This window comes from Anas platyrhynchos, chromosome 9 (assembly GCF_047663525.1).
Source record: "Anas platyrhynchos isolate ZD024472 breed Pekin duck chromosome 9, IASCAAS_PekinDuck_T2T, whole genome shotgun sequence".
In the NCBI taxonomy this organism is placed as follows: Eukaryota; Metazoa; Chordata; class Aves; order Anseriformes; family Anatidae; genus Anas; species Anas platyrhynchos.
This window is the reverse complement of record NC_092595.1, coordinates 1,352,342-1,377,797: the sequence shown is the minus strand read 5'-3', so window position 1 is coordinate 1,377,797 and position 25,456 is coordinate 1,352,342. Positions and strand designations below refer to the sequence as shown.

Genomic DNA, 25,456 nt, shown 5'->3' with positions numbered 1-25,456 from the left:
GGGGCGTGGCCTCCGCTGCCGCAGCGGACCAATGAGGCGCTGCCACGCGACCGGAAGGGGTGGGGCGAGGCCGGCGCGCGACTTCCTGTCAGTGGGGGTGAGGCGGCGGCGGCGGCAGCATCTCGGGGCTCCGCGCTCCGCTCCCGCCGGGCTGGGCCGGGCCATGTCGGCCAAGCAGGGCGGCCGGCAGCGCCGCCCCGGCAGCCACCCGCACTGCCTGGAGGCGCCGGCGCCGCTCGGGGCCGGCCTGGCGGGCGGGGAGGCCGAGGCGCTGCTGCTGCCGCCACCACCACCGCTGCCACCGCCCGAGCTGGGCCCGGCGGCGCCGCGGGGGTGCCGCGCGGAGCTGGGCAGCGTGCTGCTGCTGCTGGCGCTGTACGTGCTGCAGGGCGTGCCGCTGGGGCTGGCGGGCAGCGTGCCGCTCATCCTGCAGAGCCGCAGCGCCAGCTACACGGAGCAGGCCTTCTTCAGCCTGGTGTTCTGGCCCTTCAGCCTCAAGCTGCTGTGGGCGCCGCTGGTGGACGCCGTGTACGTGAGGCGCTTCGGGCGCCGCAAGTCGTGGCTGGTGCCCACGCAGTACGTGCTGGGGCTCTTCATGATCGGGCTGTCCCGCCGCGTGGACGCGCTGCTGGGCGACGGGCAGGGCCGCGGCCCCGACGTGGTGGCTCTCACCGCCACCTTCTTCCTCTTCGAGTTCCTGGCGGCCACGCAGGACATCGCGGTGGACGGCTGGGCGCTCACCATGCTGTCCCGGGAGAACGTGGGCTACGCCTCCACCTGCAACTCGGTGGGCCAGACGGCCGGCTACTTCCTGGGCAACGTGCTCTTCCTCGCCCTCGAGTCGCCCTCCTTCTGCAACAAGTACCTGCGCTTCCAGCCCCAGCCCCGGGGCATCGTCACCCTCTCAGGTAGCGCCTGGGTGCCCCTGTGTGGCGGTGGGTAGGGGGTGCTCCCCGCCTCGGCCTGCAGCTCTGCCCTCCCCAGCTGTGGGGAGGCCGCTGGGGTCTGCTGCAAGTGCACTGGGCACCCCCGGCCTGAAGCGTGAGGGAAATGTGCCTGGTCATTGGCTTGGCTGACCTAAGCACTTTGGAGAGAATTGATTTGTTTCTAAACGTTTCCTGGTTTAATGACCACGGAATAGGTTGCTGTTCTGAAAAACGTGGATGCTGTGCCTGCCTTTAAGGAGGCCCCTTGAGAATGTCTTCTCCTGGGAGAAAGAGAAGGGGAAATAAACTGTTTAAAAGCCCTTCCCAAATGGTATTGCTCACAGAAGCAGAAATGACAAGCGTTCAGGCTTGGCCACATTGCCAGCCTCCAAAGGAAGGTCTTAATTAAGTAAACTAAGGGTTATATTTTTCTTCAGTGAATTAAATGGAATCTGGTAATCCATCCTTTTCTAGCTGCCAGTCTAGGAGTGTTTTCTCATTTTTTCCTCGTAAAGTCTGGGTGGGGTTGGTGTTAGGTGTGTTGCCAGAAAGTCTGTGCGAAGGCTGTGTGTCTGTTGGGAGGCTGAGGTTAGGCAGCTCCGCTCGGGGAGGCTGTGACAAGCCAGCACCGTTTCTGGGGACATTGTCAGAGTGACCAGGCCTGTACTGAGAGTAAGTTCTCACGGGTTTAGCTTCTCCCTCTCTTCCCATTGCCTTCCTGCTGGTGACTTTGTCTTGTCCATGTGTCAGCAGGCACGGGGCACTCCTCAAAGTAACCCCGCTGGCGTACTGCTTGCTTTTGCTTTCCCTGTTGTGCAGCTCAGCGGTGCTGGCGTGTCTCTTCCCTCTTGCTGCAGCAGCAAGCTGACGTCTTTTGCTGCTGATGCAACTTGGAAATCACTCGTGTGCTTAAAGAGGCTTCGCTTGTCTGCTTGGCTCCACTCGCTGGGTTTTTGGTGGCTGTGTTTTTTTCAGTACTGCTTTTATAAATGGATTTCTTGCTATTCCAGGAATACTGCCTTATAAAAAAAAAAAAGTGAAAACCAAAAAATACCTACACAACCTGCTGAACTTGCGTGTTGTGTTGGGTGGAGTAAGGAGGGCAAATTACTCTGACACTACGGTTGCAGGATATGTTTTTTGGGGTAGCAAAACTGCCTTCAAGAAATTTCTTGTCCCTCGTCCACTTGACGGTGTGCCACAGTTCCTGTGTCCTCACCTGTCCTGATGCAGCTGCAGCAGCGGTGCTGTGATGGTGACAGTGGCTCTCTGTCACACCAGGGAGAGCTGGTTTGGGCAGCCAGTGATCTTTGCTGTTCAAAAAATAATGGAAATAATGTGCACAGATGTGAGGCTGCTCATCAGAACAAATGCTGTCTTAAGATGTTCTCCAGGCTGAAGTTCTAGAGGAGGGGAAAAAAATCAGTGGGCTTATTGTTTGTGCTAGCACGTATGTGAGCTTTGCTCTTTGCTGTTCAAAGGACGTTATTTTTTTTCTTTAAAAGCTGGCTGGCTGCGTCTTTTGGTCCCTGTCCAGTTTTTTGTGGAGTCACGTGAATGCCTGTGGTATGTGAAGGAAGAGGTGAGGTGTGACTGCAGGGGGAAGGTGCAACAAATGTGACCAGGCTGCTGAGGGGAGCGCTCTTTTTCCTGGGAGGAGATGTGGGGCTGCTTTATTACCTAAGGCTGTTGTGATGAAGCAGCTGTCCTGTCCCACGCCTCCTTGACATTTTTGCAGCCTGCTCTATTTGTGATGGAGCTCTGAAGTTTGCTTTGCCCCAGTTTGGCCATTTATTTTCCTGGTGGCAGAGACAAAACAGGGATGGGGCAGCGGGCAGCACCGGTGGCACCAGAAGTGCTACAGAATGCCTGCTATTAAAAGAAACCCTCTTTAGTCTGGGCTCTTGTACGTGGCCTTTTTTAGCTATCTCAGCCCCTGCTGTATTGAATCCGACGGGGCTGACCCGATGAGGAATGTCTGTGTGATGCTCAGAGCCGTTTCCATTCCACCTCGCACTGCGGGTGGCTCACTGCCGTGGTGGCACTCGGTGCTGTGGTCACGGTACCGCTCCTGCAGCAGGTCAGGCTCTGAGCCCTGCTGGTTGGCTCAGAAGATGTGCTCAGCGTTTCTTTTTTTAAACAGGGGAGGGAGCAATCTGACAGTGCTGGGTATGAGGCCTTCTCTCCTTCAAAGTACTTCTGAAAAGGGAAAAATAAGCGACATGGAAGCGGCAGAAAATAATGTAAAATGCCACTTATTGTAAGTGACCTGGAAATGGTAGGGAATAGCTAAAGGAGCCTTCTAGATGTTCATCTGTGCTTGTGGTGCTTGCTTCCTGCAAACCCAAAGCAGCTAATCATTGACTAAACCTTTGCCCTGTCTTTGCCCTTTCACCAGTGCTCGCTGCTTGCTTTGTTGTCTTGAGGCTCCTGGGGCTGCTTCTGATCAGAAAGATAAAAGGGTACTTCTGTCATACCCCCTGCACGTTGCTGAATTCCTGCTTGCCTCTTTTGTAGGGCTGTCTCAGGCTAGCGTGCTCCCTAAGTCCCTGCCATAAAACGTGAGTGCTTTGCTGCCGCTGCCTCCCAGTGCGCTGTTCAGCAAACATTCTGCCTGCTCGATGTCCAGCAGTGAGGATAGCAAATACAACGTCCTCCTTAAACAGATCTGAGGGATGCTTTACTTAGTGACTGTGTAGGAGCTTTCATTGAGACTTCTTTGCACTTGTGTGGGTATCAGGCTTGGTTTCCTTTGGGTGGTGGGTATGTGGAGCAGGGGGTCTGCAGAAGGGCTACAGGCAGCGATGGATCGCCTGGAGAGGGGTGAATGACTGCTTCCTCCAGAGTTTTTTCCCCATCCTGTCTTGTAACTATTCAGCGTGCCTTTTTCCTCCTTTATTCACTGTTAGTGGGTTTATCTGTGGCTCCTCAGAAAGCCCATTTTGATTTCTGTTCTCCAACACGCTCACTGGTGTTGCACAGACCTGGAGGGAAGTGACCCAGGTTGCTGCTGTGTCTAAACCTCGAGCAAACGTGGCTATAGACTGAGGGGCAAGGAGGAGCCTTGTACGTAGCTGTCTGCTCCTGCTTTGGTTTTGGTGCTTGTTTTCAGGTGGGTCAGTGAGTACAGGCTTTATTCAACCTCTTTTTCTATTAGGTTGCCCTTTGTGTTGTAGCAGAACAAGGACGTTTCAGTGAGCTGTTAATGAAATGTTTGTGGTGGCTGATAGAATATTTTTTATTCCAGATTTCCTGTTTTTCTGGGGAGCTGTCTTCTTGGTTACTACTACGCTTGTTGCCCTTTTGAAAAAGGAAAACAAAGAATTAACACCAACAAAGGAAGAAACAAAAGGCATCACGGATACATACAAGCTGCTCTTCTCAATAATCAAGATGCCAGCAGTTCTCACGTTCTGCCTCCTGATTCTCACAGCAAAAGTAAGCAAACACGTTTGGGAATTGTCAGGTATGAGAACCTGAAAGGTTGCTGAGTCCCCATGATACAGCTTGCTGCTTGCTTCTGCCAGTGGTTGCCATCAGTTCCAAATTTTGACATGAGATTTGGAAACACAATGGCTTGTATTGTTGAGTTAAGTAGCTTGGTACAACAGAAAGCATTAGCTGGAGCGCTTACATGTTTACAGAAGCATTAAAGAAAAGTCTGATTGCAATCTAACATTCATTTATTTTTAAACTTGCATCTTTACAGTTAGGCAGTTTGTGTAGGCTGCAGTTAAAAGCACAGAAAATGCTGCTTTTCACCTAAATCACGTTCCCAGAATCTGCAGCTCTGTACAAACCAGGTTTTCACGACATTCTGTTGGCAGTCATGGATGCCAACGTGCCTTTAAGGTATGAGCATGAATACTGTTGCTGGGTGTGTTGTTCTTGGTGTAGTTCTGGCGTTGATGACAAGAATAGTGTGCAAGTGTAGAACACGTTTCAGAACTGGTATGGAAATTAGAAACAAAAGTGAATTGTGCTCTCTCCCTTTTCTTGGTGTACTTGATGCCAAGTAAACTGACCTTCTAGCCACACTGTCACTGCTTTCCCCAATTTATTTTGTTTAACTTCCATTGCAGGTTGGATTTTCAGCAGCAGATGCTGTAACGGGACTCAAACTGGTGGAAGAAGGAGTACCTAAGGAGCACCTAGCTCTGCTGGCGGTTCCAATGGTTCCTGTGCAGATAATATTGCCTCTGATTATCAGCAAGTACACAGCAGGCCCCCAGCCGCTGAACACCTTCTACAAAGCGATGCCTTTTAGGTAAAAACAAAAAATGGCTTTGTTGAAATGTAGTAATTTATGTACTCAGGTCAATTATAAGAATTCTTGTGTAACTTCCAGACAGAAGAGCATGTCAATTTCTGTAGTAAGTTGAACTCTCTGGATCTTGTGCCTTGGAGATGATTCACGTGGTGACACAAGTCAAAGAGCACAGTGTGCAGTGGGTTTGAGATGCGTGTGCTGCAGCACAGAGCTGTACTTTCCTGCTCTTATTCAGTGTCAATAGTTCCTTATTCCTGAATTGTTCTGAGTAGATTTGGGACTGTCTCTCTAAAAATACGTGTACTGCCTAACGTGAGAGCGGCACACTGCATGCACAAGTCTTTTGGAACATCCACTAGATGCATACTTTACTGAGATAAGCAAAAAAAAAAAAAAAAAAGGTGAATTAGGCAGATACAGATGAGACATCTTGTTTGTAAGTGGTTTATGTAGCACTTTGCCTGTGGAGTTCTGTGGGAACGTAAAGCCAATGAATCCAGCCAATTACTTTCTGCCGTTATTCGGTAGATGGGTGCTCTGTCTGTAACATTACTTAAATGTGCTCTTGCACAATGATGTATGCATTCATTTTTTTTAAAAAAAAAAGGCCAGGTAAATTTTTGTCTATCTGAATTTGGTTGAATGTCTTGTGTGTTGCTCTCCACAACAAAAACTTTTGTGTGAGGGACGAGGAAGAAGCTGGAATAGGAGATCTGGCAGTGTTATGTTGATATGGAAGGAGGAGTTGCTTAGGTATATAATGTTTGCAATTTCAGTGCTTGTCAAATATTTAATACACAATTCTATAGAAGATAGAAATTGTTTTTGTCTAGTTAAAGCTATTTTAATATATCACGTGTACAAATGTCTGATAGTTGCTTTGTATTAAGGTACAGAAACACATGGACAAAATTACTTGAGTTACAAATTTTCTCTTATTCCTGCAGGTTACTGTTTGGGCTGGAATTTGCTTTTTTGGTATGGTGGACTCCTAAAGTGAAACACGAAGGAGGATTTCCTGTCTACTACTACGTCGTAGTATTGTTGAGTTATGCTTTACATCAGGTAACGTACACTGTGTGGGAAGCAAAGGGCAACAGGAGGGCACTTCACATCAGCTAGAGGACTGTAAATGCCAGTAACTGCTTTTGTTCCTAGCTACCCTAAATTCCGTTAACCTGTGGGCTTTCTCCTCCCCTCTAGGTCACGCTGTATAGCATGTACGTTGCAATAATGGCTTTCAATGCCAAGGTTAGCGATCCGCTGATCGGAGGAACCTACATGACACTCCTCAACACGGTGTCCAACCTGGGAGGGAACTGGCCGTCCACGGTTGCGCTCTGGCTCGTTGATCCGCTCACGGTGAAGGAGTGCGCAGGGGCCCAAGGGCAGGCCTGCGGAACTCCAGCTGCTGCAGAAGTAAGTCTGGAGGCTGGGAAGGTCTCTGTGCAGTTATGTCCAGGTGAAAAGGCTTCTCTTGGTATTTCTTTCCACCTTTGAAAACCTTCACGGAGCATAGTTTACACTTAAAAGAAAAATCCCAGTAATTAAGCTTTCTTTCCTCACTGATAAAATTCAGCCTTTATCTGTGCACTCTTCATAGCTAACATCTTTACCAAAAATTTGCAGTTGCAGAGTAATTATCCCTTTCTGTTCAGACTGGGATGGAAAGCTGGTGGCAGCAGCACTGGGTTGGTGCTGCACTCACTGCAGTACAGGGAGCTGCTGGTTGCATTCCTGATAAACTGTGCTCAGCCTGGAGCTGTGTGGTGAGGCGCTCTGTTCTTGGCAGGCTTTGTCCCCAGGTCCCTTCAGTTTTGTGGTAGTTCTTTTGTTCTGTCTGTCTTTCTGGTGGCTTCTGTCTTGATACCTTGATTCCTTCCACTGTGACGTTCCTTTGCTGTCTTTGATCTTTGCTTTCCATTTGAAACGGAGCGGTGTGACTGGCAGCCTTCCCGGTTCCGGGGAGCCCTGCAAAAGAGAACAGAGAACATATTGTGCTACTGCGCTCGGATCAAACAGCAGCACACAGATCTGCCTGGAAAGCAGTGTTTCAAATTCACCTCCGCATGAGCAAATGCCAAATCTTAATGCAAAGATTTGGCAGGGTGGGAATGTTTGGGGGCTTTTTGCTGTGTGGTATTATTTCCCTTACTTGTGATTGAGATTTCACTCCTGAATGTGTTTCTGTGTTTACGGAACTCTTCAGGATGCAGAGGTCCTCTGAACACAGTTCTAGAAGTCAAACTTGACTTGTTTGAACTGGAGTTGCAGTCTGGAGAAAATGCTTCCTCTTAACGTGTGCTGCTTCAGCAGGGGTCTCAGCTTACCTCTGTGGGGCTGAAGTCCTTCCTCCTTCACCTCACTCCTCCGATCTCCTTTCCACATCTTCCCTGTTGGAAATGTTCCACAGCCGCTCCCTTCTGACTGCTAATCTGATTTTGACGTCTCAGAATAATGCAAATGCTGGCAGAACCTCAATTCAGAGGATTGCTTTGTTTTGGGATTATGGTGGTATTGAAAGTTAAACAATAGCAAGAGCAATCACATGCCATACACCTACCCCTCAATTGCTTGAGTTTGCCTTTCAGTTCTGGGATTAAAGCACATCCCAGGCCTGTTCTTCCTCAGACATGCACTGCAGGCAGCTGGCTTTGTGCTGGCTGTTTGCAGGTTCAGTGTGGTGAGATGCAGAGCTCTAACTTCTGAAGAAGCAATTCGGATGGACAGAAAACATCCTTTTTTATGGCATTAAGAGCAGGGATCGTACATCTGTTCTGTAGAGTTGGTTCCTTGGGCCAATATTTTCCATCTCCCAGATGTTTATAACAGTTTTGTTACATTTCATACTAACAGTAAGCTCAAAAATCTCTTTTAATAACTATCATAAAGAAATAAAGTATGTTTAGACATGACCTTTAAAAGGCTGTTAAACTGTGAGTATCTAATGCCTACTTCTGGAAAGCCCGTGGTTCTGTTTTTCCCAGAAAATACTTAATGCCTCAACCTCTGCTTCTGCGTTGCAGCTCTGCACGAAAGCCGGCGGTTCCTGCGTTACTACCTTGGATGGTTACTACGTGGAATCTGTCATCTGTGTCATTCTGGGATTTGCCTGGTGGTTCCTATTCGGGCCCAAATTGAAAAAGCTGCAGGATGAAGGACAATCTTCGTGGAAGTGCAAGAGGACCAATTGATGCGATTGCAATATTGGACGGACTAGCCAGGTTATTTTAGTTTTATTACAGAGACACATCCCATAACCAATGAACAGAATATAGGTATTTTAAATGCCAAGTTGCTTGAAAAAACGGGTGGCTGAGACAGTGGTATGTGCGTGTGATACCACTCGCCTTCCCAACATGAGAACACAAGTTGAGACACTAATGAGAAACGGCACCTGTGTGCTACGTGTCCCCATGCTCTAGCTTCAGAGCCATGGCTTCTGGTACAACCAACATCCCAACTTTCCATATAGTAACTGTGGAAAAGCTGCTTGTGCCACGTTTACCTAAACAGCAGCATTGTTAGCTGAGTTCCAACTGTTGATTCCTGAACAGGCAGCTCTGGCACGGGCAGCTGACCTGGGGAAGGATGTGAAAGGCATTTTGACTTGTAGGTGAAGCACATTGTACTGCGGAATTCATCGTGGGAAGAGAAATGTAAAATGTCCGTGGGCTTTGTTTCTTCTCGCTTCCTGGACTGTAACCACATTTCAAAGGATGAAATAATGTTTCAGAGATTCTTTTAAATGTATTTTCAGGCTTTTATAAGCTTTAAAGATTTATAAGAGAATATTTTTATAAACAAAGCTACATTTAATTTATTTCCTCTGTTTCAAAGCATTTTGATTTACATTCAGGATTCTTTCTTGAGGAAAAATTGATGTGAAGGAGGACTTAAGAGTAACGCACAATACTCTGAGCATTGAGTCCTGGAGGTGTAAACTGCGTAGTGTAGCAGCTAGCGCACAAAACACAGGCGTTGGAAGGAGAAGGCATGCGGTCCTTCTGGAGGCAGATGTTATTTGATGGAATGAAGTGGTAGTGCTGGTTCCTCTGTCGCTAAAATTTGAACAGATTAAAGATCAGTGTGGGGAAAAAATGCCTCTCTTCCCAGCCAGGGGTAAGAAAAGAAGATCAGTGCCTTTGAAAGTGCTCTGGTGATGACAGACTTGCCAAATTCCCAGTGAGTTGATGTACAACTTGCTGTTGTGTAATGCAAACGAGTTACATCCTGTGGTAGAGCTGCTATAGAAATTTATTTCTGATCCTTGATAGTGGAAATTTCCTGTTGCATTTATCAAGAATGACTTCATTCCTGAGTGCCTTAGTGATGTACAGCAAGTACACTGTACGCCTAGAGAAGGGGCACTTGTATATTGGTGGATGTATATTGTACATCATTATTAAAAATATATATGAAAATACCTTTGAAAGGTACGTGATTTTCTTTTCAGTTCTCTATTTCTTGCCTTGTCAATACTGGAAGTATTGCACCATGACCTTCATGTTCCTAGCTCCTGGCGAGACAGGTTGTGGGGCTTTTGTTACTGTATGCTTCAGCAAAAGGTAAATTATACCAGGGGCAGGCTGCAGGGGAGATCCCATGTGCACAAAGCATCTGTGTGACCTTGCGAGTAAGAAGGTGCTGGAAGAGGACAGTGACCAAATGCTGCTTGGCTACTGGAGCCTGTTTGGCTCTTCTGTCCCTCCTCAAAGCTTCAGCCTTCAGCAGCTGGTAGGAAGCCAAGCCCAGGGCTGCAGCACCCAGCTGCCTTCCCCTGGCTGTGATCTGTGGTCCAGCAGCAGCACACTCAGTTTGTTTCAAGGACAGCAGGATTAGCAAATCAAGCTGAATAAAAGCACAGTTTTTACTCCCCAGGCTAAGTCTTCCAACTACGTCTCTGCATAAGCACAAGAGGAATCTGAGACTTGTAGTCAGAAGTGGGTGTATCTTTGCTACCAGATTCAGTGTGCATGAGGCATTTTGGATCTGTTGGTGCTATAACAAGGAGCTGCGTATTTCCATAGCAGCTTGTCCAGACCTGGAGTGTTTTTTCAACCTCTGGCTTTGAGGGAGATCTTCTAGGAAATTAAATTCATAAATGTTTTACAGTTGGCTTTTACTTTGCAATTTTGTTTCAATATTTCTGAAGGTGCCAGTGTAACCTGTTCTAATAAAAATGCCTTGGGAATTGCTGAAGTGATACATGAAATGATTTCAACAGCAACATTAAACTCCAATTGTTACATGAAATACAGCATAAGTAATTCTCTTCCTCTTTCAAACTGGAGAAGGAACCAAGGGACAGAATATTTCTTTTATTTTTGTCACAACCATGCCAGTTCATCAGCAGATTGCTGAAAGGCTCCAGTAATCTTTCAGGTTCACTACTGCTTTTTCTTAAATGGTTTCTTTTGGCAATTAGAATTATTATAGTCTTTAACATTAAAAAAAAATAAAATAAAATCTCCTGCTTGCGAGTCTGTTTTTGAAATGGGAAATGGAGGAAAATGACCAAGCACTGCTCTAGTCTTGATTTGCTGCAGGGATAGAGTGGGCCTGGTGGGGAGTCAGGGGTGGCTTCTTCCTAGCAAAAGACAAATGGCAGAAATGTTTTTTTTGTAGGTAAATGGTTTGTCCTGGTTTAGATTTGTGAGCAGGATCACTGCAGTGAGCCAGGTCCTGGGGGAGAGGCAGAGAACAGCTTGCCCCTGCGGTGCTGTTGGACACAGCTGTGATGTTGGGCTGGGTTTGCCATGCAGGCAGCCATCCTCCCCTGCTCCTGTGAGTGTGATTTGGTGGTGTTCCCTGAGACTTGCCAAAGGAACAACCGCCTGCTCCAAAATTCGGTTCTGTACTTGTCGTGCCCACACTGAGCAGGTCCAGGGCACAGCGTAAGGTTCTCCACAGCGGCAGGGACTGGAGCAAGTTTCTGCAGGCAGCAGCACTGTGTGACTCCTCCGGCACCTCTCCAAACGAGACGATGCGTGTAAAATATACACTCCTTAGCAAAAAATAACACTCCTTAGCAAAATATGCTGTGGAAAATATACTCTCCTTAGTAAAGTCAGCAGCATGCTTCCAAATTATTAAGAACTGTGTGCGTATGTTTTTGCTGAAAACCAGATTTTGCACTATTTCTGCATTTATTACTTAATCTTAAAGTGTTCATGCTTAGGAAATAAACCAAACCTAACAGCTTCACCACTTATCTTGAAGAAAATTATAGTGGTAATATTTATTTATTCAAGACACCTCGCAGCCAGTGGCTTAAGAATTGTTTTAATTGCAGCATCAGATAAAATTTTTTGATTCAAGCAGGTTTCTTTTGGTGCCGTGGGTTATGAATTCCTAACGGGGTCTGTGGTTCTCTTGAAATCCTGAGCCGTGGCTGACGCTGATGTTATTTGATGTGCCTCCTGCTCTCACAGAAACCTTGAACTGGGCTTTAATGGAAGTGAAAGGTTTGTGTAGACACAGCCTGGGTATAACTTTATATTATGTGCGATTATTTCCTTGCACTGTGTGTTTTGAAGGCCATGTAGGTGCGTTGCACAGCCGGGCGATGGTTCAGCTGAGGGAAACGGCTCAGGGTGGTCTGGTAAGGAACTGTGTTTGTTAGGCTGGGACAAAGGTGGGGAAACAAATAAACAGCAGCGATAAACACGGGGACGTTCTCAGGCTGTTTTCTGACAGCACCACGAGCAAGGATGCGGCCGACGAGCATGAATTCACCAGAATTCACCTCAGAATTCACCTCAATTCCCTGTCCTGCCCAGCCGCCGCCAGGGGCTGCTCTCAGGCTCACCCCAAGGGCCCTACATTGGGGTTCCTGTTCGGGAAGCTGCCGGCTCCTCAGCTTCCCCCCGGTCCCCACAGCACCCCCCCGGTCCCCTCAGTCCTCCCGGTCCCCCCCACGGTCCCCTCAGCCCCGCGGTGCCGGCGGGCCCCGTGCGGGGGCGCTGCGGTCGCTGTGGCGGCCATGGCGGAGCGGCGCAGCGCGGCGGGAGAGGCCCTGGGCCGGGTGTCCGAGTGGGCGGACGGGCACCTGGGGCTGCTGCGGGTAACGGCGCCGGGGCAGGGACCGGGGCAGGGACAGGGGCAGGGGCCGGGGCAGGGGTCGGCTCCCCGCTGATCCTCGCTGTCCTCTTCCCCGCAGAGCCTCAGCGCCGGGCTGGCGGCGGCCGGGCTGCTGCTGCTGGCCAGGAGCGTGCGGCTGGTGAGTGCGGCCAAAGGGCTCCCCAAAGGGCTCCCCTCAAAGGACTCCCCCCAAAAGACTCCCCCCAAAGGGCTCCCCCCTGGTTTTTAGCTCCTCAAGTCGCTTTCCTCAGTGCTGCATCCCCCGAGGCCCCCCCTGTGGCGCAGTTAACCCATAGTTCAACCGCAGCTGAAGCGGAGGTGGTTTCCCCGCGTCCTTGCTCCCTAGTCCCACGAGCAGAGCTGCTTTTCACATATTTTTAAGTATAAACCCTTCACTCCTCGAAGCAGTCGGCTCCTGGCACCCAGTAATGCCCCGCTGCGAGCTCCAGGCATGGCCACGGCTCCGTAAGGGGTCACTGCCGCCTGCCCCCCTCACAGCCTGCTGTGAGAGGACGTCTGTCTGGCGTTTTTATTTTAAAATATCCCCCAAAAGCCCAAATCACACATGTTGCTGGATTGCCTACACGGCAGTTGTGTCCCTGCTGCGTTGTTCCTGTACAGCTGCTGCTGGCCAAGCCTGTGGTGCCGCTGCCCTTTGTTTTCCCGTGTGCTCGTATAACTCCCTCCTCTGAGTCCTCCCGTTATCAAGGGATGTGGTATCGAATTTAGTCATCGTGTGATCTTTCCAAAGGTGCACACCTGCTTTTGTCCCTCTCCTCTTTGCCTCCCTTATCAAAGTCTGTGTTGTTGCGTCTGTCTGTGCTGCTCTGCCTTTGTTTTCGGTGTGTCTGTTCTTTGCCAGTGTCTTCAAACACACCCTTCTTGGCTGGCTTTCACCCCTCTTCTAGCACTGTTCAGGCCACTTTTAAAACACTCTTTTCATGGTGAATCAAGTTAACTTCAATGCGTGTCAATATAAAACATCAGTTTCCGTTCTTTCTCTCAGCCTGCTCTCATGCTCATCCCTAATGTTGCACATGCTGTAAAACAGGGAGCATTCCCGAGGGGCTGGAAAAGCAGGCTGGAAGGGGTTCTACAGCTGATTGCTGTCTAAGAAATTAGTTGTCCATGCTGTGTAATAGTAGAGCTGTATATGGTTTGATGTAATGTGATTGAAACTGCTCTTTCTCTATATATATTTTAAACCATGTCTCATTCTTCTTTCCATCAATAGACAACAAAGTTCACAAACGCTGTGGATATACCCGTGGAGTTTATTGAAAAGAATGTCAAATTGCGGGGAAAAATCCATCACGTAACGGAGAAAGGTCTGGAAGTTGAACACATTCCCATTACCATTCCTATTGTTACATCAATACAGAGAAAATGTAAGTAAAAGTAGGTGAAAAACAAGGACAGGAATGAAATGACGTTAACAGTGTTGTCCACTAGACAAGCACAAATACTGCGACACCAGAAGTATTTGCTTTTTTAAATTTTATTTTAAACAATACTCTTGGAAGTAGATGGGCAGAAATCAGCGGGACATCAGGTGCGCTGTCTTTGTACAGAGCAGGCAGGCAGGGGCAAGCTGTGAGGAAGGCTAAGGTTACACTTCTGGCGCTGCCTTCTGATCCTTCCATGCTTCACAGATGTGAAAAAGGAATAAGAAAGGCTGAGAAGAGAGCTGCAGGAGGAGCCTGCCAATACAGTGTTTTATTACGGTGATCTGTTTCTGGCAGCAAAAACCCAAGCACAGAGGCAGTTAATTTGTTTGTGTAGCTGCTCTCATTACTGGCAAAAAAAAAAAAAAAAAAAAATCAACAATTCTATTGCAATTATGCTTTTGTTCAGAGATGAAAATCAGACAGCTCCGTATAGCAGGGGGGTTTTGCCCTGGCTTCTCAGAAGCTGTGGGTCAGGTCTGTGAGCACAGTCACGTGCCCGCTTTGCAAATACGTGGAGGCGCTAATTCTTCTCCTCATGTTTCTGCCCTTTCAGATAAAATACTGGTGACTGATAACGAAAGTACTTCTTTCTACTTGTATGCAGAATAAAACAAAATAGCTTATATCATTTCTGAAATCTTGAATTTATTTATTTTTTTTTACTGAAGGAGGAATTAGATCAAATTCTTAGTTGCAAGTCAGTAGTGCTTCAGGGAACTAAAAGGGATTTATTTATTTTTTTTAAGTCCATAAACTTGTTAATGATAACTGGGGGTCTGTGCAAAGTATGAAATTTCACTTGACTGTGGCATTCAATAAAAAAAAAGTTCTCTTTATCTATATCCAGGGCAATCCAAAGGTCTTTTGCTGGTAAGACTTGCTGGAGTGGAGCTGGCTCCAAGTGGCATGGTCTGGTTACAGAAAGAGTTGAAACCCTCACAAATGGTATGGTTCCAGCTTCTTGGAAGGGAGGACTTGGCACTTGAGTGCCGTGTTTTAGTAAATAAGGTAAATATAGTAACAAAAAATGACTTTAATCTGCAGTTTTAAGTTTGGCTGTGATTAATCAGTCAGTACACGAGAATGTTATTAGTTATTGTAAATTATCTTTACAGGAATTTTAAATAAAGTTTTATTAAGTCAGACTCCAAACCAAGTACCTTTGTAGACTGCTCAGTCTGGTAGTGCTAGGCTATATGGTGTCGTTCTGATTAGCTTAATGTTTAATCCATCAAATGTTTTCTTATAGATTACTTGTGCTAGTAGTACGTTTCCAAAGTCGGCTGTGTTTCTTTTAACTCTTTCTGCATGAGGGTAGATTCAGCCAGAAGTGAAGCTTGGACCTCAGCGGGAACGCATTAAAGGGTAAGTGAATATTGTATTTACTGTGCCTTTTTGTAGGGTCGCTTTCTCAGCGTGTGCTTAAACGAGGAGATCTTGAGACAAGGGCTCGGCAGAACAGCACGTATCGAAGGACTACATCACGACTCTCGCCTCTACTGGAAACTTCACAAAAGACTGCTTCGAGCAGAGTTAAAGGCCTTGAAGAAAAATAAAGGAATATGGCAAGAAGAAAGCTTCTCTGAAAGAGTTAGAGACCGTATAAGCAACAATAAATGTGTACAGACATTGAAACAGTTTGTGAACTGGTTAAGAAGCTATATTTAAAGGCTGAATGGGAGACTTGTCTAGAGGGATGCCACGTATCTGTGTTACATACTTTATGTAAAATATAAATTTGTGATAAAAAGTGCTGTAACTTGTAAGTTCCTTGTCTTGAACAAAACAGCTGTAAAGTTACCCAATGCCATATTATATAAGCCACGTGGAGCTGAAGTTTAGTTGTGTTATGCAGGGTGAAAATGGAAGCATGCTTAAGCTAAAATTTTCTGCAGCAGTGTCCCAAATCAGGTGTGCCGTTTTCCACCTGCTAAATACCTACAGATGCGTTAACTGAAGTGAGAACAGCCGGCAGCTGTTTTTAAGAGGTGCAAAGTATCCATCCAAAGTGCACCACCTTAAGTGCTTAGCTGTTACAGGTCATTACTATGTAACTGGTGGTGGCTGGAAAACTCCATTTCAGAGCTTGAGAAAGCTTGTGGCACGTGTTTACCTGCTTGTTTGAATTCCTATACTACCTTTGTGCATACTTTGAGTGTTAAAAAATTGCTCATCTTGAATAACAGGTTGCATTATGACCAGAATAAAAGGTAATTCGTTGTGGTTGATCTTAAAAAGCTGATAGGATCATAACCACTAACATATAAAAATAAAAAAAAAATACTTGGTATATTAGAGAATGGAAGCTACTGTGCCAGTGATGCCAATTTATAAAACACGAAATTAACATGAAAGAGTTTTGCAAGTTATGTCAGAAGAAAAAACGAATCTGTTTTCTTCTGATGATTCTACAAGTATCTAAAACCAGATGAAGATAAAACTTAAATAGGAAATATAAAAAAAGGACCACAGAGTGCTTTATTTTTTCAAAGAGGTGTTATGTATATGTAAAGTATATTTTTTGTAAACGTTCTCAGAATAAAGATTGATTTTCTCATGTTCATTATCACGTTTTATTTACCAAACACTTGACTTTTAATCTGCCATGCTCCTGATTATCTCAAGTAAAGTACTTTGCTTATATTTTTTCCTTTCCATGTATTTATTTGGCAATGAAATGCCAGGGAGAGGAGCGCGGTATGAAAATCTCAATATTTGAGCATTGCCTGAAATTAGTTATGTCTTTTTATTTATTTATTTATTGCTGGCTTCATTGCAAAATTGTGAATCCTGAGATCCTAAAAATAAATAAATAAATAAGTTCCTTGGGTAACAATGTATGTCAGTTTTGTTTTATTACTTTTGTTTCTGTGTTCTCTTAAGGACCAGAAGGCTGCTTTCTTACACAGTCTGCTGTGCAGCTAGCCATGAGGTACCTGCAGGACGGGTATCAATGGGAACCAGTGTGGGATAGAGGAGCAGAGGGAGACCTTGACTGGAGCTGGAAACGAATCCAGAAAATTTATAAAAAGAAGCATCTGGTTTTATGCATTACAGGTCTGGGTCAATTGCTGCTGTGACACCTGGACAGAGAAGTCACACAGTCATAGTCATAAACTGCTTCTCGTGGTTAATTGCAGGTGTTTCAGTTTATTAAGTGATTTATTATTAAGTGGAGTTTTTTTCCAAACTAAGCATAACTCTACAGTTATATTTGGCCTTTTGCTGTGATAATTAAATAGAATTAAATATTTCCCCCTCTCCAAAACAAAACAAAACGCCGATCAGGAAAAAACCAGCAGTGCCTTCCATCTGTGCATTCCCTGCATGGCTGCAGATCTGGTCTGTGGGAGGCCCGTCTTGAAAAGCCCCAAACAGGAGCAGAAACAAATGGCTAAGCAGAAGCTCTTGTGGAACTGACTGGGAGGTCAGGGGAGGAAAAAGCACTTCTCTCCATTACATGGGGACACCCTGCACTGCCTCCAGGAGCGTTATCCATTTCCTTGAACCACAGCAGCACACGGAAGAGCATTTCCAGGCAGAGGTTGCAGTTCTTGTGTGCCTGGGGGTAAGGATGGGAATTCAAGTACTCAGCTCACTGCCCTCCCTGCAACTCCAACTGCTCCAGAAAGAAGCCAACTTCTTACCCAGGCCGCAGGGAGTGAAAAAGGAGATGCCTGCAGATGGCCTGCTAAGGAAAATATCTTCAGGGGTTTTATTGCCGGGGCGGTGTTTGAGGCAAACGGCGGTGACAAACAAACCCCCCCGGCCCTGCCCCGAGCCTGCCCGCCCCGCTCCGGGCAGAACAAAGGCACGGGCAGGGCCCTGCTGCAGCGTGGCCCTGAGGCTTCCCCTGCAGCGCTCCCGGGCAGGAGAAAGAGCAAAAAGTCCCCAAAAAGTCCCCGTCCTTGGGGAAACCTCGTGCTCGCTGCGACCTCTCCTCCTTCCCAGCCTGAACCACGAAACCTCCCGAGCTGGAAGGGGCCCACGGGGGTCGCTGAGCCCAGCTCCTGGCCCCACACCCTAACAAACCCGTGTGCCCCAAAGCTCCCCGGGCACCCCAACCCCAAACCTTGTGTCCCAAACGGAGCCCCCCGAGCCCCAGCTCGGTGCCTGCCCACCACCAGCACGCCTCGGGCACAGCCCCAGCCCGTCGGGGGGACCCGGGGCCTCACGGGCTCACCCAGGTGAACGGCGGGGGAGGTTCCTGAAGGCTTTTAAGGGTTTTTAAGGGCTTTTAAGGGTTTTTAAGGGCTGCCAAGCACCGAGCCCACCGAGCCCGCGGCAGGTGCGGCGAGCCCGGGGGCCCCTCGGGGGGGGGGCAGCGCCGCTCGAACGGGCGCGGGGCCGCCGCAACACCGGGGCTGGATCGGGGGCGGGGGCGGCTGCACACCGAAATTGGGCTCCGCTCCGAGCTCTTCGACGGCTCCGGGTTTCCCCTCAGCTCCCCGGCGGCGGCGGGCGGGGCCGGGCGTTTGAACGGGAGCGGAGCGCGGCGGGGTGAGCGCGGGGCGAGGGGGGCTGGGTGCAGGGAGACCCCCGGGGGTCGCCGCCGTCCTGTGGTAGCCGGGAGGCAGCGAGGCGGTGGCCGCAGCCCGGGGCCAGCCGCGGTTCTTTGTCTGCCCCCCCCAACCCCACAGGCGGGGGCCAGGCCGCTCGCCCCCCTCCCGGTTTGCCCCGTCTGGGGGCTCCCTTCTCGAGGACCCCGCTTTTGTTCCCTAAACACCGCGTTTTGATTTTTTTTTATTATTTTTTTTAAGGCTTCCTCAGGGCGTGAAGCAGGTCCGGGAGTGACGGGGACACAAAGCGGGGCTCTGCTGCCCCCAGGGCTTTCTCCCTTCCGCGGAGGTAAGGCTGCCGTGCGCTATCATCTTGTGGGGTTTTACAAAAACTTCTGATTAGGCACAAAGCCGGGTTAAAGCACAGCGATTTTACAACCTCTCGGATGGTGGGGGGGCTTTAGGAGCAGTCGTTGCGGTGTTTTCCCCACCCGTGGTAGGGCGCAGAGCGAGCTGTGAGCAGGGGGATGCCCAGGAGTGGGGCCAAGCAGCAGAGGTGGCTGTGCCTCCTGCCCCTGGGGCTGTGCTGAGGATAAACCCCCCTGGGCTCCCAGCTCCCCGAGCAGGAGGTGTTTCTGCCGGAGCAGGGCTGATTTTGGCCAGCGGTGCTGCTGGCTGTCCAAACTGCCAGGGGCTGTTTGTTTGCGCTTGTTCTCTCGTGTTTGTTTGCTTTAGCAAGCTGGGGTTTGCTTTCTTAACCACGGCGGGTTTCTTGTCCCAGTCTCCATGGACGCTGGGGGCATCACCACTGCTCCCGAGGGCTGAGCTTGCCTCTGCTTTCCTCTGCAGGAGCTGTGCCCAGGTGTGCCAGGGTGGCTGAGGGCGATGTGTGTGTGCCTGGAGGTGGAAAGGCTCACCGGGGGTGCAGAAAGCAGGGGGAAGTGTTTATGCTGTGGATAGGCACTTACTAAGGCTCCGATGGGAGCAGGGGAAGTGTGGAGGAGTGGAAGAGAGGTGGGCAGAGCTGCTGGAGCATTTTGGAAGCAGGCACCTGTTGCAGTGCTAGAAAAAGCCGAGTACTCAGTGCTGGGAGTGCAACGTGTGCTCTTCTGGGGGCTCAAGCCCATGGGTGAACATCACAGAACCGCTTTAATTGCATCTGGCCACGTGCATTAAAGAGGTGTAACATTCCTGGCAAGAGCTGTCCATGTGAGCCTCTTCAGCCTGAAATAACTCAGGGTCGCTTGCAAGAAGTTTCAAGTGGAGGCAAGCTGTGGTGGGAAGCAGCCCGTGCAGCGCTACAGACCCGATTTATCGGAGCTGACACAAAGTTCACGTCCCCACGCACACCGAGGGTGGCCAAGCGTGGCCCTGGGGGGGGAGCGGAGGAAGCGCTGGCTCCAGCTGCTCAGGCTTGAAATGGGCACTGCTGAGCCTCGGCTGGACACATTTCCTGGGCTTACTTTGAGTTGTGGGTGATTGACCAACTGGTTGGCAGCAAACCTGGTAGGGACCCTGCAGGACACAATGAAAGATCACTGGCAACCATCACCTGCAGCGATCGATGACATGTGCAGAGGCTCTTGTGGGGGCAGCGATCCCCACCCCTGCTCCGTGGGGGGACTGCGCCTCAGTCAGCAGGTACCCCGATAGCATATGCGATGCTCATCATCTGTGTGCACGGCTGGCTGTGCTGGTGTAAGCCCTTTCCAGGCATCTTATTTGATCTTCATATTTTATCGAAGAGTTTGAATTATTCTGTGCCGTAGCACAGCAGTAGCCGGGATTTTGTTAACTGTACTATATTACTATAGCTGTATGCTCAGTGATAGCAGAAGCAGCTACTGAAGTGGCAGCGTTGCACGTCTCAGATAATGGGATCTCATACTATATTAGCAAGGAGTCTGAAAACGACTTGTGTAAATGATCACATTTACTCCTGGTGAGAGATGCCTGCCCTCAGGCATGACCTGGTGTGCCGTGTACCTCCTGCGTTTTACGGAGAATGTCTCTGGTCTGTTGAGGAAGAGTTCTCCAAGGTGGAAAGGACCTGCAGGAAAGAAATGTTCATCTCAATTTCTAGAAACAGAAATCTTATTTTCTGAAATAACGGTAGGTAAGAACAAAGCAAGCTTGCACTTCACGTTTGTTATAGTGACTTCAGGTCTTTAAAGCACCGCTTTGCTGCTGGGAAGGGAGCTGAAGCTCTGTGTCAGGTATTTCCAGGAGCTCTTAGAGCTGTGCTATTAACAGCTGCTCAGTGAAGGAAGTCCTTGCTGTGTTGAATCTCTGCGCGAACATTTGCTCCTTTCACTTTGCTCTTCTGTTTCACACCCCGGGCAGAGATGTGCGTGGCGAGGTGATGCTGAGCAGAGCTCCAGCTGAAAGCAGAGCCAGACGTGTTTTTGAGACCGGCTGTCTCCTCTGCTGGCACTGTCAGCAGCTCGCCCCAGGCAGTGCCGTGAGTGGGAGTTCCTATTCTTGGCCTCGCACAATCTGTAATTCACTGAAACCCTTGGAAACTTATCTCCAGCGTGGGAAGTAGAGTTGGATTTTTCCCTTGTGCCTACTTGTACCTGGAGGGTCGAGGCATGAGCGAGGTGTCCCCAGGAGCTCGTGAGCTGCTTCTGGGATGAATCAGTTCCCCACGCTTTGGGGCTGCTCGTGGCGGTACTGATGGCTCCTACAGCTGAGGGTCCTGGGCTTGCTGTGCGCTCCTCTGCCTGCTCTGAAGGCCGTGGTTGTGTTCATCCCACAGAAGAAACGGGAGAGCATACAGAAGGGTCTCAAGGAGTATGGCTGAGCCTGAGGATGTGCTGTAGGTGATGCGTTAAAAATAGCATCGCCAATGGGGCGAAGGGATTGTGTCTGTGTCGGTGAAAACCTCCTGTGCAGAAAGGCACTTGCATGCAACATGCAGTGTTGGGAAAACTTTGGGCAGCAAAAACATCAAATGATTTGTGTTAGTGTCCGAGGGTGCAGGCAAAGACAGCTGAAAGGTGTGCGGAGCGCTGGAAGCATGGAAGGAAACCATCCGGACACACTCACTCGTATTTATGGGTTCTGTGCCCGGCAGAGGCAGCAGCACGCTGCCCTCCTGGAAAGCATTCCTTAACCGGGACAAAAACAAAGTGCACTCGGGCTCCTGGAGGAGCCGGGAGCAAATGCTAATTCCTTTTCAGGGTCTGTTGCCATGGGGAGTCAGTTCAAATCCTTTCTAATGCCTTCCTCAGCGGCGCGTTGTGCTGACACATGCTTTTCATGACTTCCCAGAAAGAGCGGAGAAGTGAAACAAAAGCCCCGGCAGCAGTAGCAGCCGCAGGAAGGTGGAGGTTGGCGGGGCAGGACAGGTAAGGCACTTGTCCGGGACAGGACCCAGCACTGCCTGGCCTTCTGCCACCTCTGGGTGGGTGATGTGGGGTGGGAACTCGTCTGGGGCACGCGGTGAGGTCTGTGAGCTCCCATGGAGTGGGCATCAGCCCTGCTCCTGCTCTGAGCTGGGTGCCCCGAGGGGCTGGACAGGACCTCCCGGAGCAGTGGCAGCAGCAGGAGGGAGGCAGGAGGCTGCTGCTGCCTCCTGGTCTTCTGAACACCTCTGGCACTGGCTGAGTGAGGTTGGGGACGGTTTCCTGAGTGCCCCGAGGGGCTTGCTTAAATAAGCAAACTGACACCAGTCTGTCTTCGTCTGGTGAAGGATGTGTGGCTAAGATGAATGTGTAGTGCCCTGTTAGGGATCTTACCCAGCTATCAGTTTAATACCAACAAAAAGCAACAAACAAGACCCCCGTGCCATCACCACCACACACAACCCCCAAACAAAAAAACAAAGCCACGCCTCAACTTCATATCTCTAAAAAGCACGGATGTGCCATATCTGTGTCCTAAATCCAAGCTCTTGCGACCTTTTCCCTTTGTATAGGCAACTCTGGCTCCTAAGAGTTTCCGATTGCTTCCAGCTAAACCCACAGGAAATTTTCTTCGTGGCTCTCACACCGCCACCACCTCCAGAGCCATCGCTGCTGTGCCACTGCAGCCATGCTCAGGGCAAATTAGATCAGGGACTGCTCTGGAAGGAAAATAAATTGAATAAAAACTTGTTAATCCTCTAGGAACTCTTCTGGAGGAATAAAAATAAGAGCAGGACCAGGTACAAGATGGTTTGCCCTTCCATTACCAGCGGCTATCAATAATCTGTTTTTGTGCTGGTGATATTTACGAATTAATACCTGCTCTTGAAAAGGGGGTGTAATTTGGGGGATTTTTTTAAAGCTTTTTATTTATAATACAAGATTCTTTAAATTCTAAAAAGAATCCGTATATACTATGGATACTTACAAAAAAAAAAAAAACAAAAAAAACCTTAGTAAGGCAGCTGAGGCTTCTCTGGAGGTTTCAGACTGGTTTTGGCCGTGGGAGGTGCTGGTGTCCTGTTGGCAGGACCCACTCGTGCTATCAGATTGACTTAATGTTATCTGTTGAAGCGTTTCAGCAGTGAGAAGGGGAGAGGGAGCTGAGGAAAGAGGAGATCAGCAATCTGCAGCCTGTGGACTGCTCGCTTAGCTTTAACTACTAATTCAGCTTTCGGAGAGCTCAAACCAAATTCTAAGTGCTCAATGGGCGCGTGTTTAATTCCCTCTTCACAACAGGGACCTGCGCAGTGTCCAGGTGAGATATTGCAGCTAAATATTTAGCTTATGGTGTGGCATTATGAAATAGCTGAGTGCTGCTCATAACAGTGCTGCGAACACGTTTTGCTCCCCCTCCATCTGCTGGCGCGCTGTGCTGGGGTCGATTCCCTCGGATGAGCTTTGAAAGGGCAGGTGCAGAGCGCGGAGCCCTGGGGCCGTCGGGTTCCTGGTGTTAAGCCCCTGGTAACAAGAAGCACCTAGCACAACCTAGACAGGGCATATACATCCTCTGCTGAGTTCAGAAGTACTGTATACATTTACCTCTGCAAATTTTGGGATCAATTTCATAAAACAACACAACAAAATTTTTTGTGTGATGAGTTCCCCCACTATCATAGGAAGAAAACCACATTTGTTCATCTCCCCAACGTATACCTGCACAGACCCATGTATGCAGCTGGAAGTTATTTTTTGTATCAAACTTCTCTGAGCAAACTCAGTTTACATCCAGTAGTAACTCTTGTGGAGTACCATTCAGCAGAGCTAACCACAGCCGTGGCTCTCCTCTTGTGGAAGGCATCTTCTGCGGGGCTCAGGGCACTAACATCTCGTGCTGGGGCCAGAGCTGGCCCTGCGGAAATTATTTCAGTAACTTTTTACCAAAATACTGTCCTTTTTTGCTTAAACAATTATATCCTTACTGGCGTTTTATGCTCATGTAGCTTGTTCTACATACATTAAAATAACTTACCTGTGTCACCTCTCATTCTGGCCTAATGTGGCCAAGATGTACTTTCTGCAATCTGTCCTCTCGTTGAAATTCCTAAGCGTTTGTTCTTGTGAAATGATGATCTTTAGGCCCAAAGCGTGGGGGCTTCCCGTGTGTTTTTTGTTTGTTTGTTTTTCATTTGTCTGCTGGTTTTGTACAGCAGAGGAGGGCACGGTCCTGGCCGGGTGCTCCCCCAGCTCCGTACCAGAGAAAGCCAGACACTGAGGGGCAGGGGTGTGTTATGGGGTGTTTTATGGGATGTTTCTGTCAGCTGGTGTCGCCGCTTTGGGATTCCGCCCTCCTCCCTGAGTGCCAGGAGAACCTTTGTTCGGCGGCGTGCCATCGCCTGGTGCTGAGGACAAGGGGACATTGTGTCAGCAGGAGAGGGAGGGAGGGGGCTGGAGGCTTTGGTTTCAAGGCGCTGCATTTATATCACCAGCAGCTTCTGCCCATCCATCCCCCCTGACCTGAGCTCTCTGTGGGAGTGGAACAAGAGACGAAACCTCTTAATTCTGTGCAAATTCTTACTGATAAGTTCTTGACACAACTTTACTAATTAAAACATGGTAATAACTTGTGTGTTTGTTTTTTAACACCTAAAGCAAACAGACTGGCAGCAGGCTGGGCAGTGTTAAAGTTATTCCTAGCCTTCTACACTGACAGCTCGCACCTTATTCATGCCAGAAGGGTGGCCTTAGTCACAACGGGCTCTAACGAAAGCTCGCTCCTAACAAGGACAAAAGTCCAAGAAATGCAGAAGCCTGGCGGAGGTGTCACTTTGCTGTTGCTGGGTGTTACGATTTGGTGGTCCAAATTTTAGTAAAATGTGCCTTTAGTGTAAACACTACATGATCCATACCCAAACCATCCTGTCACGGAGGCAGCTGGTTTTAACACAGAGCAAAACAGGAGCAGGGCTCGCTGCTGGCCTCAGCCCCGTGCTCTGGCAGCAGCGGTCACCTGCAGGCGGCTGTGGCTGCTCGGGGTGCTCACTCTGGGAGGGGAGAAGTTCTCCAAATTCTTCTTTTCCCTCATAGTGGAGTCTGGGGATGGGGTCCCAGGAGACAGCTGTGGCTGAACTGGTCGTTATGGATAGCGTGAGTCCTGTTGGCGTGGTTGGAGAGGACTTGATTTCCCTTTTGTTTTGGAATCACTCAAGCAGAATATCTGTGTCCCTCAGCAGAGCCGCGGCCCTGCCACTTGCAGCGTGCCGTGGTGCTTCAGCCGGGGGGAGCTGCCCCAGCAGGGCCTTGATGGAAGAGCGGGGCAGTGCCCTCACACCCTGCCTGGGGTCTCTCGGATGCAGGCAGCGGGGCAGAGAGGGAGTTTGTGCAAAGCGTGGGTGAGAGAGGTGGGAGGGAGGTGAAATGGGAGCCCAAAGCAGGCCCGTAGCAGGAAGGGGCGGCTGGCACGGGTCCTGAGCTGGCTGAAACAGCAAAGGGAGGAGGCGAATCCAGGGATTTGGTGTCCAAACCAAGGAGTCCATGCGTCTTGTATGCTTGTTTTCCTTCAGCAGCAGAGATGAGAGCAGCGTGGAGCGCTGTGCTGTTGGGCAGAGCCCTGCCGCTTGGGGGGCTGCCGCGAGGTCCAACCTGCACAAGAGGCTGAGCTTCCCTCAAGGGACGTTCAGTGAAACCTCTCAGACAAACCCAGCCTTGTCTGGGTTACAGCCACCAGCTTACCAATGGGTTAACTTGTGCCGTTCGGGTCTCTGCAAAGCCTTGTCCCCATTGTTGCCGTTGTCCCCGGCTGTGGCAGTGGAGCCACAGTGATGGAAACGCTCTGAGGCCTGAAGGGGGGTTGTTCCTCACCCCATTGTAAAGGGGGATTGTT

General features: G+C 49.2%; 3 protein-coding genes across 8 annotated transcripts in view; all 3 read left to right on the top strand.

Annotated features, from left to right (window-relative positions):
- Positions 1 to 16: 16 nt before the first annotated feature.
- SLC33A1 (solute carrier family 33 member 1) lies at positions 17 to 9,622 on the top strand. The gene is made up of 6 exons (XM_027464504.3): positions 17 to 908; positions 4,174 to 4,364; positions 5,009 to 5,193; positions 6,144 to 6,261; positions 6,400 to 6,615; positions 8,223 to 9,622. Exons 1-6 carry the CDS (start codon positions 32 to 34, stop codon positions 8,388 to 8,390), a joined length of 1,755 nt encoding a protein of 584 aa, XP_027320305.3. The 5' UTR covers positions 17 to 31; the 3' UTR covers positions 8,391 to 9,622.
- A 2,483-nt stretch (positions 9,623 to 12,105) lies between these two features.
- Positions 12,106 to 16,565, top strand: C9H3orf33 (chromosome 9 C3orf33 homolog). Of its 2 annotated transcripts, XM_027464551.3 has the most exons (5): positions 12,106 to 12,262; positions 12,359 to 12,418; positions 13,514 to 13,667; positions 14,575 to 14,735; positions 15,129 to 16,565. In XM_027464551.3, exons 1-5 carry the CDS (start codon positions 12,182 to 12,184, stop codon positions 15,393 to 15,395), a joined length of 723 nt encoding a protein of 240 aa, XP_027320352.1. In that variant the 5' UTR covers positions 12,106 to 12,181; the 3' UTR covers positions 15,396 to 16,565. The 2 variants fall into 2 exon arrangements, with proteins under 2 accessions (XP_027320352.1, XP_071898386.1); XM_072042285.1 differs by lacking the exon at positions 12,359 to 12,418 and having other exon boundaries at positions 12,123 to 12,262.
- Positions 16,566 to 18,098: 1,533 nt separating this feature from the next.
- PLCH1 (phospholipase C eta 1) overlaps positions 18,099 to 25,456 on the top strand; it is a 63,490-nt gene continuing 56,132 nt past the window's right edge. For 4 of the 5 annotated variants that reach the window (XM_072042276.1, XM_027464544.3, XM_072042274.1 and 1 more), the window contains exons 1-2: positions 18,099 to 18,227; positions 18,488 to 18,575. The gene's annotated coding sequence lies outside the window, so the exon portion shown is untranslated. Of the gene's footprint in view, positions 18,228 to 18,487; positions 18,576 to 21,499; positions 21,577 to 25,456 lie in introns of all 5 variants that reach the window. The other variant, XM_072042271.1, reaches the window with a different exon arrangement.

What these genes read in the sequence shown, in the direction of transcription:
- SLC33A1 (XM_027464504.3), top strand. Translation starts at nt 32, where the DNA reads ATGAGGCGCTGCCACGCGACCGGAAGGGGTGGGGCGAGGCCGGCGCGC. An exon ending in TACAAAGCGATGCCTTTTAG is followed by an intron (nt 5,194 to 6,143) that starts GTAAAAACAAAA and finishes TTATTCCTGCAG; the next exon opens with GTTACTGTTTGGGCTGGAAT. An exon ending in TGAGTTATGCTTTACATCAG is followed by an intron (nt 6,262 to 6,399) that starts GTAACGTACACT and finishes CCTCCCCTCTAG; the next exon opens with GTCACGCTGTATAGCATGTA.
- C9H3orf33 (XM_027464551.3), top strand. Translation starts at nt 12,182, where the DNA reads ATGGCGGAGCGGCGCAGCGCGGCGGGAGAGGCCCTGGGCCGGGTGTCC. An exon ending in GGCACCTGGGGCTGCTGCGG is followed by an intron (nt 12,263 to 12,358) that starts GTAACGGCGCCG and finishes TCTTCCCCGCAG; the next exon opens with AGCCTCAGCGCCGGGCTGGC. An exon ending in TACATCAATACAGAGAAAAT is followed by an intron (nt 13,668 to 14,574) that starts GTAAGTAAAAGT and finishes ATCTATATCCAG; the next exon opens with GGCAATCCAAAGGTCTTTTG.